Source organism: Kryptolebias marmoratus, linkage group LG17 (assembly GCF_001649575.2).
Source record: "Kryptolebias marmoratus isolate JLee-2015 linkage group LG17, ASM164957v2, whole genome shotgun sequence".
Lineage (NCBI taxonomy): Eukaryota > Metazoa > Chordata > Actinopteri > Cyprinodontiformes > Rivulidae > Kryptolebias > Kryptolebias marmoratus.
The window spans coordinates 4,528,346-4,544,808 of record NC_051446.1 but is presented as its reverse complement, the minus strand read 5'-3'; the positions used below and the strand labels follow the sequence as shown (position 1 = coordinate 4,544,808).

The following is a 16,463-nucleotide window of genomic DNA, read 5'->3' as shown; positions in this document are numbered from 1 at the left end:
GTTTCTTGGCTGGCCTGGGAACGCCTTGGGATTCCCCCGGAGGAGCTGGCCCAAGTGGCTGGGGAGAGGGAAGTCTGGGTCTCCCTGCTTAGGCTGCTGCCCCCGCGACCCGATTCCGGATAAGCGGAAGAGAATGGATGGATGGATGGTCTTATTTTCTGTTTGTGTTGTAACATGGAAATAACCAATAAATATATGATATAAACAACAATGGCGCTGGCTTTCCTGCTCAAAGATGGCTGTGCCCATGGATAGGGATTAAAACAACAACAGAAAATGTTTTGACCCCCTGCCCCCACCACCACCACACACACACAAACACACAATCCTTCATGTGTGCCTGATGGTTTAATTCTCAGTTGGACCAAACTGTGTCACTGATTGGCGTTTCAGGCAGCAGGTAACAAACACACAGCAGCTTTAAGTCCAGGGTTAAGCAGAGACCTACCTTGGGTCATGTAAACCAGACTTCCTGTGAGCAGAGCTACACAGTTGGTGGGCTGATGGTTGTGCAGGTACTGGAACCCCCAGCCTCGGATGTAGGACTTCTCATACATCAGACGTGAAGCGTTCCCGATCACCTGCAGGAAATGCTCCTGTTGGCCTTTGTTCAAGTATTCATACAGGAAGTCATAAGCTGTGGCAAACCCAACCAAAGAATGGGCTAACGGAACCTCATCCCAGGGGGCATCTTTGACCAACCTGCAATACAGAGAATGGGCAAAGGTCACAGGAAAGAATCACACACATGGAGTACAAAAAAAACAAAATACACTGGGGAATGAGTCCGTGCAAGATCTTCACTGTTTTCAGTAAAGTCTAGTTTGCAGCTTGTCATTAAGAGTAGACTTTCTTCCATTAACACTTTGAAAGCAAAAAAATAGGCCAGGGATCAGCTCAAGTGCAGCTGCTGCACCTACAGAGACACATAAAGAGAGTTTCCCTTCTTTAACTCATGCTATACCCATTGCAGTGCTGTCTGCTCCAGGTTAGCTAAAATCTGCCCCGTTTCTGCATCATATTCACAAAACAGAGCTGGAGCAAACACACCCATAAGGTCCAGCAATGTTCACTAGTTTTACTCCAGAACTTAGCAGAACAAGTGCATATTGTCAACAGTTACTTAGAAAAGTTTGATAAGAATTATGTCTGCCAAGAAGGTTATGGTTTTGGTAGCGCTGATTTGTCTGTTCTTCTGTTAGCAAGATTACCTAAAAACGGATCAACAGATTTACATTAAATTTTCAAGAAATGTTGGCGTTGTCACAAAAAACAATGGATTAAAGTTTGGTCGTGATCTGGATCACAACCTGGTTTCTACAATTTCTTGATGACCCTTTGGCATTGGCGGAGGCTTTCCAAGTGCCTTTAGTTATTCCATTAAATAACTAGCTATTTTCAGTTATGTTTCTTATTCTCTGGAAGGTTGTGAGTCACTGTCTGTAAAGAATTCTATAATCACAAAGGATTTTTTTTCCTGAAAATAAAAACAACAGAAGGATTTTATACAACTTATTTCTAGTTTTTAATGATCTGTGACATCTGCCTGATGGTAACAATTCAAACAGATGCTGTGTAGTCTTGTTTGTTGCTCTGCGATGGTAGTGTGTCATCTACGGAGGGTAGAGGGCAACAAATCATTTTTTCCTGTGGTCTTGATGACTTGCTGAAATGCTTTCCTGTCTGAGGCAGAGCACCCAGCATACAATAATAATGCTATGAGACAAGATGCCTTCAGTTGATGCTTGACAAAAGATCAGCATCAGTTCACTGTTCTCTCAGAGAATACAGGTGCTGCTGTGTCTTTTTTTTTACTGTAGCAGAGGTGTTGGATGTCCAGGTGAGGTCCTCAAAAATGAGACTGCCCAGGAATTTAAAGGTGTCCACCCTTCTACTGCAGTTTAGGACACTGCTTTTAACTAATGCCCAAGTTGAGTTCTTTAGTTGTAGTAGTTCAGCTAAAAATGATTCACTAAGCACCATTCTGTCAGTCGCTTGCAGGAAGACTTGTCTCCCACTGTAATGATTCCCACTATAGTGGTATTTGAGGGATGGATTGGTGCACAGTTATATGTGCACAAAGAGAACAATAATGGACTCAGCATGCAGCCTTGTGTGCAATTCTGCTCAGCGTGATGGTAGAGGAGAGGTCTGTGATTTGTGAGAAAGTCAATAATCCAAGAGCAAATGGGTGAGGGGAGACCCAAGGCGAGGCAGTTTGTCATGCAGTGTGTGAGGGATGATTGACAGGACACTTGAAAGGGGTAATTGATTTACTGATTGATTGGACCAGAGGGCCTAGATGTGGGAGTCATGGTTCGCCACTGCTAATAAGCCTCGACTTATAAAGTTGAGACAGGTCATATAGGGTGGTGCCTGCCACTTTTCAGCACAGTACAACATAAATGTGAAGGTCAGGACTGGTTCAATAAAACATCAGGGTTTAATCAAACTTAAAATGATAAAGTTTGCGTTAAAAACACAGGCGCTGCTTGAATAACACATTCTACAATCATACCATTGATCTCCACTGGACAAATGACATAAGAACTTTTCCTAAAATCAAATATCATTTCTTCAGTCTTAGTGAGATTAATTTCTAAGTTCCGTGGTATTCATCTCTCGGAGATGAATACCACAGATCTGACTGTACACACACTACACACACTGGACAATGTCTCCTCTCTGAAAGGCTCAGAGTTAAGACTTTTAATGCAACACCAAAACATTTCAGCAAATTAAAGGGCTAACATTTCTTGAAGGAATACATATCATCCACCACCTTTCAGTCCAGATCATCTTATTAGGAGAAATGATGGAGTTGAACTTAAAAATATTGTTATGTGCAGTTTTATACAATATTGCAAAATGTCACGCTCAGAGTATGTGTTGTGAGTGACTTTCAGCTACTACCACATCACTTTTTAGCTCAATATATGTAAAACTTACTAAGTCATAGCCATTTTTGTGTTGGCTAATGTGATTTAGCTGTGGCAGACATCTTAAATTAGATTGACTCCAAAATGTAATCAGTTGTAGATGTACATCCAATGATTACTTTCTGCAAGTTTCATTAAAACCATCATCCTGTAGGTTGTGAGATGTTTTAGTAACAGACAGACATACAGATAGACACACACACACACACACAAGAACATTATTGCTCCGCCTTCTGGCAGTAATTGAAGCTGGACGCAGAAATGAACAGCTTGCTGTTGTAAGTCCTTGACTTTATCATTAAAATATGTTCGGAGCAGATCTGTTATCAAGCATGAGAAGCCTGGCTCAGATTAAACCCAGGCAGTTAGAGCAGCTTCCTGTTTCCTGTTCCTGTTTCCTGTTTCATGGTCAAAGACTCATACGACAAAATATTAACACTAGTTGGGGAACAGAGATAAATTAGACACAGATTTAGGATAACATGCATGACTTCTAACTTTTCTGAGTTTTGGTGAAACATCAGACGTTTAATGCAGACTTTTTTTTTAAGCTTTTGATGTTTGTTGTTGTTAAATCACAAAATCTCATCACTATGAAGTTAAACCCTCAAATAAGAAATTGTTAAAAAATAAAAATATTGGAAATTTAAAGAAATTGTGCCTTTTATCCAACCTGGCTGAATTCCTGTAGATATTTAGCAATGGGTTCAGAATATTTTTTGTAAGTCTGAAGAGGTTCCAAATGTTAAAACTGCTGAGAAACAAATGGCAGAGAGTTTGAAAATTTCTCAGGGGGTGTTATGGATAAGGAATAAATACTCATAGTAGGAATTCTACATCGTTTTTGGCCTGGGAAAACTTTGGGATCTAACAGGAAGAGCTAAAGAACGGCACCAGTGGTAAGAGAGGTCTGGGTCACCCTCCTGGACCTGTTATTTCCACAGGTCACAGATAAGAGGGGGAAAATGGATAGATGTTCTGATAGAACACTACTAAGTAATAAGGTCTACCACCAAGCAAGCGACATCATGAAGACAAAGGCACTCTCTACACAGGTCTGAAACAAAGTTGTGGAAAAGAACAGATCAGTGCTGGGTTGTAAAAATATCCAAGAATCTAGAAAATCCTACAGAGCTGCATTAAATCCATGATAATAAAATGAAAGATGATGCCATCAGAGCAAACCTGCCAAGAGAGAGTCATCCACCAAAATTCCCAGAGGTAAGGAGGGCGTTAATCAGAGAATCATTCAGGAGGCCAAAGATAACCCTGAAGGAGCTGGAGGATGGGAGGATTTGTCCATGGGACCACAAGAAGCTGCACAAAGCTGGGCCTCATGGATGAATGACAGGAAAAAGACACAGATCAAGGAAAAAAAGATGAACTGTTTGGAATTTCTTCCCCAAACATGTGGAAGAAGGCTCTGTGGTCAAATGAGATCAAACATAAAAGACAACAACATATCTGAGGCAAATCTACCACCTGTCATCATGCTGAGAACACCATCCCTTAAGTGAAGCATGGTGGTGGTAGCATCATGCTATGGCGATGTTTTACATCAGCAGGGACTGGAAAACAGGTCAGCGTTAACAGAAAGATGGATGGAGCAAAATACAGAGAAATTCTTGAGAGGAACCTGTTGGAGTTTTCTAGAGACGTAAGACTGGGACAGAGGTCCACTTCCAGCAGGACAATGACTCTAAAATACTCTGCTGAAGAAACACTCCACTGGTTTATGGAGAACCAGTTGAATATCCTGGAATGTTCCAGTCGAAGATCAGAGCTCAATTCAACTGAGAATCTCTGGTTTGATTTAAAACACACACAACACCCATCCAATCGAAAGGAGCTGCAGCAGTTTGGTCATGAAAACAGAACAGAGAGACCAGAACAGGCTTGATACTGGAACTGATGCAAAACGTGGTCACGCAAAGGGTTGGATTGTTTTTGTCATATTTTTTGTGTTTTTTACAATAAACAATATTTTTAACAACATAGAGAGAACGACAAAAGGGAATAAATACTTTTGTAACCCACTGTATTTTGCCACGCCTAAACAATAACCACGAGTATGTAACATGCAAAAAACATCCGCGGCACATTACAAGGAGAAACACACAACAACACAAACTAACTCTGTTCTAAACAATATGTGATCTTAATGAAATGTTTTAAAATAGTTATCTCATATTTGGACTTGTAATATTTGTATTAAAATCAGCTTTTTCCTAAAATCATTTGAAAATGTTTATTTAGGCCTCCATCAACAGGTATAACTGGAACTTGAAACAAAAAAACCTTTCTGATATACGCTTTAGAAGTTTGAGTCAGTTTAAAGGTTCATTTAAACTGACAACTTCAGTCTAACCTGGATCTTCTACCTTATCTAATGCACCAGTATTGACAAACAATGTTGTAGTTCTTTTAGTCATAGTTCTGAGTCAGTGTGCTCCAATTTAACAAGCGGGTCCCCCTGCAGAACTTCAGCACTCAAAAGGGGTAGCCTAACATTTACCACATATCTGACCATCAAACCACAAGCAGCCTTTGTCTTCACAAGGCTGGGGAAAAATGCATCACAACAAACTAGCTCCGCTGCTCTCATTGTCATCTCTGAATTTCAAACCAAGCGCTCCTTGAAGGACTGCATGTCAGAGTTTGGGACTAAGCTCATCTGATACTGAGAAATGATGGAGCTGTAGATGCTTTGGCCAAACCCTGGGTGCAGCCTACTGGTGGAGAGTGGTTGAGAACTGACACATCTCTCAGGTAATCAGAAAAGATGAAAGCTGTCTGTTGACTGGAGGCATCAACTGGATTTGTTGTATGGTAAGTCAGTTCAGTTTTACACTGCACATGTATGCTTAGGAGCATCTGAGGCTTTTTTCGCCTGAAAAAACAAAAATCAACAAACTTTGTATTGTTATTCCTTTTAATTCTTATAGTGTTTTCCTTCACTGAAGCATCAAATCAGGCCTGTTCTTCAGACAAAATGACTATTGAGTCAATCAAGGATCAGGATCATCAGGATGCACTGAACATCATATGATGCTACTCTCCATCAGTCTACAGGTCGGCCAATGAATCAGCCATTATTTGCCATTTTAATGTTGTTCAATAAATATTTAAATGAAATAATTTTGTTTTTTATTTGATAAACTAATGCGGTTGTTGAATTGTTGTTTGTTTGTTTTTTGTCATATAGGAGGAAGTATCTGCAAAATAAGAAAAAGAATAATGGCCATCAGCTGCCCTGATTTCTAAATATTGGGATCTGTCATAGAAAAACCCATTGGTTGACCTCTAATACAGAGTTAAAGTTTATACGGCAGTAGCTGAGAGTCATTTCCAATACATGGTTTGAACACAACATTTTGCGACATTGTGTGAGATTAAACATGACTGTATGTTCAAGGTTTGACAGAAGCGTCATCACTTCTCATCATCTTAGTTTGAAGCTCTGGCATGAAAGGCAGCGGGTGATATGCATTCCTTCATTTTTTTCTTTTTCAGCCTGTGTTGTACTTCAAACCTTTTTGGTTCCAGCTGTTTGACGAAGTCTGTTACCTGGATTCAGAGACTCCATTTCAGCTCAGGCCTGCAGCATTCTGCTCACATCTGAGCGTTTCATTTCCTCTCCCTGGGGGAGTGGGGGGAGGGCACGCTCAGCTCACAGCTGCTAAACATATTCCCTGGACTTATCTGACAACAGTGCATTTTTACTAAAGTTCTGCCCACAGAATTGAAACTGAACAGGGAAATAATGAGCAGGCGGCAGAGAGAGAGAAGATCCATCAGCATCTGAACGCCATGCGTGAGTTTGAGACTAAAATCATCGGAAATTATGCAGTTGTAGACCGTTTTGTCAAACTTTATAAATGCCATTCCTTTATGTGTGATCCCATGCAGTAGTGTAAGATCTTGTGAGTCTGTGCTGAGGATGACCCTCAGCTACTACCAAACAAGATTTCAACTCACTGTCTGCTTATTTTACATTCAAATTGGTAAATATGGCTGATTTCTAAGGTCAGTTAAGTGTGGCAGCCATTTTAAATTGTACTGACTCCAAAGGTTAATCAATTGTAGATGTTTATCAAGAAATTACTTTCTGATCAGAAAAAAATCCATCCAGTCGGTCACAAATAGAAAGACAAACACACACAAACACACACACACACACACACACACACACACACAAACAAACCCACAAGTTTGTTCTTCTATCTTGTTAGGACACCGTATCGTTTTCCGTGAATTTCTGTAGCATAACCCTGACCTTTATCCTAAACTCTGCCCCAAATCGCATCCAGAAAACTGTAATAGAACTGGCCTTTGGTCCCCATAAGGACTAGGAGTCCTAATGAGGGAGGTGATTATACCAGAAAATGTCCTAAAAAAGTAACAAATAATAAGTACCCCCTTTCCCCCTACACACACAAAACATTATTGCCCTTTCACCTTCTACAGTGAGCTGTAATGAGTAGACTTTTAGATGTAAAATAGTAAAAAACAGAAACTCTACCAACTAGGCTGCGCCGCCATCCTCTCCATGTAGTCCTTAGCCAGGTCCAGGGCCCCGGCCCTGTGAGGGTACAGCAGGCAGAACATGGCCAGCACACCCAGATTGTTTCCGTAGACCTCGTTCCAGCGTGCGCTGAAATCAGCAGGGCTCCAGGGGGGCAGGTACTCCTCTGGGTGCTCCAGCATGGTCTCCCCCGCCTCCCGGATCCTGCGGGCCATGTCTCGGTGAGTCCCCGCCGCAGCGTACTGCAGCTCCTCCACGTCCCCGCGGCCGAAGTACAGCATGGGGTGACCGTCATAGTTGCCTCCCATGAAGGGGATTCCTCCGCTGGGGTCTATTTCTGCTGCCGGTGCCGGAGTGAGCAGGGGCCACAGGAGACTTATGAAGAAGACTGTGGGGGCCCCACGAGTGTGGGTTCTCATCGTCTCATCAGAAACAGGACTGTGGCATTGCAGACGGAGCTCAGCTGAGAGGGAGAAAAGAGGATTAGGGAAAGCCGGTCCCCATTCTGCACAAAAGCCCTGCATTCCTGGAGTAATGAGATCCAGCTGTAGGTCTGATGATGCAGGCTGGCCATGCTGGTCCAGGTCTTTACTGAGCTGGGATTACTCTACATGCTGACTATTGGAACAAGAAAACTCTGAGTGTGAATGACTTTGCTGAAGAAGATGAGACTGAGTTTTTAAATGAAAACAATCAGAACAAAAGCTACAATTAGCAAAACAAAAACTAAAGCTAAAATTAGCAGAAAGCAGGCCAAATAAAATTGAAAAGCAAAACAGTGTATAAAGCTAAAATTGCCAAAACAGCAGATAAAAGCTAAAATTAAAATGACACGAGTATTCTGAAGATGTCAAAGAGCACAAAGTTTTTCATTCATTTCAGTGAGAAAAAGAAATTGCAAATAAAAGTTAATTATAGTATAAAGTTACATAAACAGAAAGTCGGCTGTAATGTCCTGAATGTACAGAAGAAAATGATAAACAGGAAAACAATCGTATGAATGCTGACTGACATTCTGAACAAATGTTGATGGGCATCAGTGCAGCTCCTGCCTGAAATCCAACAGCCACCATTTTTCTTCTCTAAAGTCTAACAACAGTTTGAGACTTTGTTATAAACCAACCTGGCCAAACTTTTCCCATGCACGAACTGTAGAAAAAGACTAAAGAGAAGCAAGATCTAAAGAAATATTCAAGCTGCTGCCAGTGGCTCATTAGGATCACCATGGCAACCCAACAACTGTCTTCCAGTCTCCAACAGCACCCTTAATAAGACAGACAGCCAAAAAAAGATGCCTCAAATTGTGTGAAAACTACAAGATTTTTTTGAAAAGATTTCTGAACTGTAGGTCGGAGAAATGTTTATATGTTTCAACAGTGTTTATGTGGGAGATAAGACCCTTCAGTTTCGGTTTTGAAGAGCAAACTCTGAGCTCAGATATAATGGAAGTAAATGAGAGATTGGGTGGACTGAGACAAAAGCAGTGAGAGACAAACTGGCTGAAAGGTAACAGAAGACAAAAAGATCTACATTTTTATGTAAACACTGTATGAGAAGTGTAAAATCTGTGGAAGTAAGAAGAGTTTATAAAAAAAAAATGGAAAGTGACATTATCACACTATAAAGGTGATATGCACCTGTTGGTGACTCAAACTGGTCTCAGCAATGTGAGAAAATAGCCAAACTTTCAGTTGCTGTCTCACTGATTTGCAACAAGTGACCAGAAAGTCATTTGGCTGTTTTTTTTAAAAAATTACAAATTGTAAAAAAAACAATTATCGCATTATGCTGCTGACGTAGAAACTCAGTCATCCAGGACATGTTAAATACTAACAAACATACAAAAAGATGTCCAGTTGTCCAGTCAGCCTATTTTTATGTGTACAGCATGCAAAACAGTTTTCTTGGCTGTGCACATTGTTTTTCATTTGGAGCATTTTTTGAATAATCATTTATCATCAGTGTGGTTATTAGTCCAGGACATTCAGGGCCGTAGCCTCAGAGAAGAGCTCCTGTGCAGGTGTCCAAATACCTGTCCAGGTGCCTTATGGCTCCTGGAGACAACAATTCTGGGACTATTCTGAGAGAAAATTTGTTGCACACATTCAAGCAACAGGATTGTGAGCCTCTGAAACTCACAAATTAAGATTCTGCCTTTCATACCAGAGCTTCAAACTAAGCTCATCTTGTGATGAGAAATGATGACGTTTCAGCTGTTTCTGTCAAACCTTGAACTACAACCATTTTTGGCTCTCACACAATGTTGTGTTTAAAGTATGTGTTGGCAATCTCTCAGCTACTACCATAAAAATCTTAGCTCAAACTGAAACACCAGAGAACGTTTCAAGACATTCTGGAGTTTTTTGAAACTACTGTTCACCAAGTAACTCACCCTGTTAGATACTGAACATTCGGTGGTAAAATCTCCCAAAATACTAAAACTTTTAAGGAGACTGTAAAAACCAATAAAGATATCTAAATGCCAGTTTGCTTTCTGTGACCTGATTAAACTGAGGCATGTCTGAACTACAGAGCTCCAAAGAGGGCTGGATGTTGGCTGGATGCATTGTTGTCGAGGAGGGAAATGTTTGTATCTTCTTGCTAATTTTGTAACATTAGAGCCATAGACTTAACGGATCCACACATTTTGATGTAATTGTGTGAACACTGAGTCAGGGTGGGTAGCAAAAGTAGTATTCTATAAAACTAAAATGTGATGCATGCTTATATATTCCCCCCCTTTGCCTTAAAGCCCCAACCATTATGTTCAAAAGCCGTATAATTGGTTCAATAAGAACCACCTGTAGGCGATCTAAGACACAGGAAATTGGCCGACCATGTTGGAGAAAATGTCCTGTTGTATATCTCCCCTCTGTCTTTAGTTTTCTGTTTGGTTCATGTCTGGTCGGTCAGCTCCAAGCTACTGACTTATAATTTATCTTCTAATTTTAGTCTCACAAATAGATTTAAACAGAAAATCTGTCTGTTGTTGAAATAAATAAGATCAAGTGAGGTCTGGTGTTAGTAGTGGACCTATCAATGAGCTCAAACCAGCAGAATGTGTCCATGGGGAGGAAATATTTCTGCCCTAATGAGACTGTTGGAGCTGCCTGCAGTTCTGATCACTGCTGACAGGCGATATGTTAAATCTACTGAAGAATACCTGTCCTGCCCCATCCCTGCAAAAGGTGAGAATGAATCACCAAAAACCATTTTATTTCCATTAAAAAAAGATAAATCTGAAAAACTCCCAGAACAAAAACAATCCACAGCAAGCTAAGTAATGAACATTATTTCTGAGGCGCCCCACTTGCCTGAATAAACTGGCTGCACCGGTCCATCACTCTGGTTAGTCTGGTTAACTAAAACAAGCTTTAAACTAAAATAGCTGCACTTCACAGAGAAGCACTGTTTGGTTGAACAGCTGAGCTCTGACTCCAGGACTCAGTCTGGTGGAAAACTATTTGGTCATGATCCAGACCTGGGTGTCTGCAGAATGAAGGCTCCTGCTGAGACGTTAAACTGGTCTTCCTCCTCAGGTTAATGTGACATTTGACCCTGTGAGGGGTTACATTCCTCTGAGGTGGAAGACCATCAGTTCAAATCTGGACTCACGGATCACAAGGACGCTCTGCCATTAAGAGCTCCAAACTTCTCTGGGTTTTAGGGTTTGAACTCAGTGAAACAGTCAATCTTTCTTAGATGGAAAACATGTCTTTATAAATAAGATTTTAATAATAACTCATCTCTTGATTCTTATTTTATCTGACACTACTTTAAATGAAAGACTAATTATTTTTACATTTAGGAAGCTAAGACTGCACAGCATAAATATTATCTCTAAATGATGGAAACAAACGAATGGAAGGAGTGTAAATGTTTCCAAGGTTTGTTTAAAATGACAGGGATCACATTCTTATGAACACAGATCAGAGTAAAACTACATTCTGAGCTTTAAAATTAAAGTTTACAAGAACTTTGAAGCTAGAAACCAAACGTTATCATTACGTGACATAACTCTGCCAGAATAAATCAATTATGTGTGTAAAAGAGTTAAAGCATGACTTTGATGTTTCCACACAGGACTGCCTCCGTCTGAACTCAGAGAGGGAATTTACACCTTCATCAGCCTGTTGCTTCAGATTTTTCACCATCATCACCTCAGGTCCAGAAAGTGATGATTCTGAAGATGACAGTCGCACTTCTGGGACTCTGGATGTCCTTATTGTTTTACTGATGGAATGAAGGGCTGTGTGGACCACTGTAAGAACAGCAGCAGCATTGCTGCAGCTAAATGTGGATCCTAAATAAACTGAACTTATTACTAATCCTTTAAAAGTGAACATGCTAATTACACACCAAAACACGCAGCCCAATCTGGGAAAGTGTCTTATGACTTTTGGTAGTGGAACGTCCCACAACACAGACAAAGTTTTCCCAAAAAACAGTGAGAGAGAAAAATTGGATATCAATGGGATTTTGGCAAAACACAAGAAAAAAGAAACGCAGTTCTCTGAAGCTCTGTGTCTCAGGCCTAGTCCACATGTAGCCAATACGTACAATACGTTGACTTGCAGAGGAGAAGGAGCCTTGGAGGGCAGCGGTTTGACACAGCTGCCCCTCCCAATATGGCTGTCACCGGGTTTGGATCAGCGATCATAAATGATGATGATTTCAACACGCCCCCTATGTCTGACATGTTTAAAACAAGGCTCAGTGGTGAAAATCAGCGGGTTTGTGTGGATGATCCCGTGTGGACGGTATCTTTTCTTCAAACGATATTGGGTTTTATAAAGACCTGGCTACGTGTGGACGAGGCCTTAGACATACTTCACAGTAAAAACATCATTCAACATTTAAATGGGTCACAGGAAGTTAAACTTTACATGCGTGAACTGGCATTTTGATATCTTTAATTGTTTTTACACAATCACAGGTTAGGTTTTATGATTTTTACAGATTTTTCCACAAAGTGTTCAACTGATGTCTCACTCTAACTTTTAAAATGTCAAAAAAAATTTAATCTTTTACAATCAAACTAGCTCTTTGTGGTACATACATAAAATACAAGTCAAAGCCCAGTATGTCTCTCACTGTTATAGTACTCAAATCTCCCAAGAATGAAGAACACAAGTAGGTTTCCACAGATTTAGTTATATTTTAACTCAAGATATTCTCCTGTCTTTTTACCTTGTTATATCTCCTACTGAAAGCTCCATAGAAACATAAAAACACACATGTGACCATCAGTCGTCTGCCACTCATGCTTTGTGAATTTTTAAACTCTGACCTACAGTTTTCACTGTTTAAGGCTTACTGTTTCCATCTGCTTCTAATCAACTTGGAAGTCAGGGAGTGACAGACACAGGTGTGTGTGGTTACCATGGTGACCACAGTTAGCGACTTCCTATGCAGTTCATACATTAAATCGTAGGCATTTTTTCGTTAAGTCCAGTTAAAATTTCAGGAATGCTTCAACATTTCTTTTAAAAGAGTTGTGAAAACAAAATGTCCTGAGTTTTTTTTACCTGCTCTTCTACAGGCTGAGCGTGAAACCAGCAGCCAGAAGTGTCTGACATGTTTCCACCTCAGGTGTCTGAGTTTTGGACTAAAACTGGACTTTTCAGCCCAAGAATCTGTAATAAAAAGTGGAGCCGGACTCGTAGTCTCTCTGTGTTCCACAGAACTATTAGTCACCTTCAGGCAGCTACTTCCTGGTAGGACGTCTCATTTTCCCTGGAAATAAAAACACTTCTGTTCACCTTTCTTCTTCTTTTTGAAAAAAGAAAAGAATGGTTCGACTTTTGCTGCCACAATAGACTGAAACCAAGATGATCTTTGCTGAAAAGAAGAAGACCATTTGTCTGGGATGTTTGTGGTGTTGCCAACTGTCCCTTAAATAAAGGAACCGTCCCATATTTCACACTAAATTGTTTTTGTTTTTTTAGATTAATACAGAAGACACTTTGTTCCCTGTTTTTAAGAGCTGGTACAGATTTGCTCTGGCTCTTAAAAAATGAAACAGAGGAGACTCAATGTTGTCTGATCAGAGCGGAGAATCCTGTTTCTTTCAGCAGGGAAACCTGGTAAACACAGAAACATACTGTGGATAACTGAAGCTACTGGGAGGTTTGGTCTTTAAGCTGTTCGTTGTTTTTATTTAAACAAGCTGGACCAACTGCTGAGCGCTGAAAACTGAGTCCTTCCAGCTAAAACAAGCAGAACACTAGCTAAAAGCTAAAATAAACATAAACATAGCGAGAAACTAAGAGCAACATTTAGCTAAACACAAAAGATTTAAAACACTAGCAAGAAGCTAAAGAAGCAAAACACCAGCTAAAGGGAGCAAAAGGTTAGCTAAAAGCTAAATGTTGCAAAATGCCACTGTAACAAAGGGCTAGCCAAAAGGGCCAAAACACTAAAGCTCAAAGTAGCAAAAGGCTAGCTAGCTAGGTAAAAGTAGCAGAAAGTAGACTAAAATGAGCAAAAGGTAAAAGTAGCAACCCTCCTATGTGTTTTTCCTTAATGACGTCACTCTTAGCAGAAGCAGTCTCACAGCTAAACATGAGCTAAAGAAGTCAGGTTTCTGCCAACATTGATGATAGTCAGTCAGCAGAGCAGTCAGGTCCCTCCCTTCAGTCCGGCTCGGAGAACTTTTCCAACTTTTCACAAGCTGTTTTCTGTCTGGTTAATCAGCCACACGCTGATTCAAAGGCAGCCTTCTTGTTGGCAGAAATCCGTGAGAAAAGAGGAGCTAAAAGCCGGAGGTTTACCTGTCAGAAGTCCCCAGGTGTCCGTCCTCCTGCTGCCATCTGCCTCTGGTCCGACACACGATCAATAATCGGTCAGAGAGAGAGAGAGAGAGAGAGAGAGAGAGAGAACACCACCGACAGAGAGAGGGAGGGAGAGGACCCCCACCCCTAACACCTCCCACTGCTGAGGAGGGAGGAGGGAGAGGACCCCCACCCCCAACACCTCCCACTGCTGAGGAGGGAGGGAGAGAACACGGCTGCGTGCACATGGCTTCGTGAACCACTGAGTGGACTTTCATGGCACTTTCACAAAGTGATCACTGGAGGAACTGATTACCTGTTCAAGTCAACCCACAGCCAACTGAGCTGCAAAAACACTGAAATGCCTGTTTTACATTTGATGTGGTAGTAGCTGAGACTGCTCTCCAACATCACACAAAATTATTGTTTAAAGTCATGCCATTTGCAGTTACCTCTTTCTGTCTGTTCGTAAAAACAATCAGGAAATAATCATTAAGTGTACCTCTACAAGTGATTCACTTTTGAAGCCAACCTAAATAAAGCCAGGACACATTACAAAGATGGCTGTAATTCAGTCAGTTTTGCAGATGTTGAGCTAGAATTTGACGGGGTAGTAACTGACAGTCGTTCACAACACATACTCTGAGCGTGATTTCACATGATTGATTATCATAGGATAATCTTAGTCTAAAAGTTTGTCATGAATGGCTGGGGATGATATGCATTCCTTCAATGAATGCTAGGTCTTTAACTATATGAAAAATTCTAATCCATCCATTTACTTGCTTTCCTTTTTCCAGGTCATGGGGAGCTGGTGCCTATCTCCAGTAGGCACTGTGTGAGAGACGGGGACACTCTGGACAGGTGTCCCATGTCTACTCCATCAAGTGTCCTTTCTGTGTGGAGTTTACATGTTCTCCGTGTGCTCATGTGGGTTTACTCCAGTTTACCACAGACCAAAAATATGCATGTTAGTTTAATTAGTATATTTAAATTGCCACAAGGTGTGAGTGAGAGTAGAGACAAATAACTGTTTACACTCAGATGCAGTGGGGGGTGGAACAGAGAGAGGTTAGATGAGGTGCTTGTGTTTTAGGTTTGTTTTATTCTTTCTCTCCCAGTGGATGCACAGAGATGTTGTTCATTCATTATTTATGCCTTACACTAATTGTTTTTTGTCCATGATACAACAAAGACAGGAAGGAAGTGTAAAAGGCTGAATGAGTCAGTGAAAAGAAGGAAGACACTTGCTCGCTTGCTGACGTGGTGTTCCTGCAGGAAACCCACCAAAAAAACAAGCTCACAAGTTATTACATAAGAACTGGATTGGTCAGGTTCACAGCTTAAATTATGGCGCAAAATCACGAGGGACTGCAATTGCTATTGGGAAATCTGTTCCCTTTACATTGTCAAATGTTGTGGCTGATCTGAATGGATAATATATTATTGCAACAGGTTAAATTTTTAGCACACCAGTGATCTTAACAAATATTTATGCTCCAAACTATGATGATGCTAAATCCCCTAATTCTGTTTTGAACCTGCTACCTGACCTTCATATACACAACTTAATCTTAGCTGGGCATCTTAATTTTGTTCTAGACCCTGTAAAGGATAGATCCTCTCAGACCCAGACTTTATGTAATTCAGCCAAAGTCTTAGAATCAACTAATATATTAGACATGTGTGAACCCAACCCAAAGGAAGTATTCGTTTTTTTTCCCCCGACCCCGTAACTCATTTTCCAGTAAAGATTGTAGATGTCCTTGTAGATTCTTAATTGGCATTCTTAGTTAAATACATTGACTATACAGCCATAGTGCTGAATCTCAAAGTCAAAGTCTGCTTTATTGTCATTTCTACAATATATCACAGACATATTGAGAACTGAAATTTCTGTTCTCTCTGGGCTCCCAGGCCACACAAGAAAAAGTGTTTAAGAATTATAGTACAAAAAGAACAAAAGACACAAATGGCAAAAATTGTAACCAGAATGTGAATAACAGTTTGAATAGTGCAAATTAGTAGTAAGTGTATATGTGCAAAATTTGCATGAGGAGAGTAAAATATATATATACAGTTATTAAATATTGTACCGAGAATACTGTTTGAATAAAGTGCAATTCCTTAGCAGCAGCTTAATTACAGAAGTTTGTCTGGGGGGGGGTTATGGAATTGGAGGGGAGGGGGAGGTGAGACAGTTCCAGTCCGTGTTTTATGTGGGAG

At 40.6% G+C, this 16,463-nt stretch overlaps 1 protein-coding gene across 2 annotated transcripts in view; it reads right to left on the bottom strand.

The window, feature by feature from the left end:
* dse (dermatan sulfate epimerase) overlaps nucleotides 1–14,378 on the bottom strand; it is a 33,167-nt gene extending 18,789 nt beyond the window's left edge. Inside the window, exons 1-3 of one of the 2 annotated variants that reach the window (XM_017432772.3) lie at nucleotides 14,238–14,378; nucleotides 7,462–7,927; nucleotides 449–702 (exon numbers count right to left, since the gene is read on the bottom strand). In XM_017432772.3, the coding sequence (XP_017288261.1) occupies nucleotides 449–702; nucleotides 7,462–7,883 (676 nt within the window). In that variant the 5' untranslated portion in view covers nucleotides 7,884–7,927; nucleotides 14,238–14,378. The remainder of the gene's footprint in view (nucleotides 1–448; nucleotides 703–7,461; nucleotides 7,928–14,237) is intronic. The other variant, XM_037981073.1, reaches the window with a different exon arrangement.
* Between the last annotated feature and the right edge of the window lie 2,085 nt (nucleotides 14,379–16,463).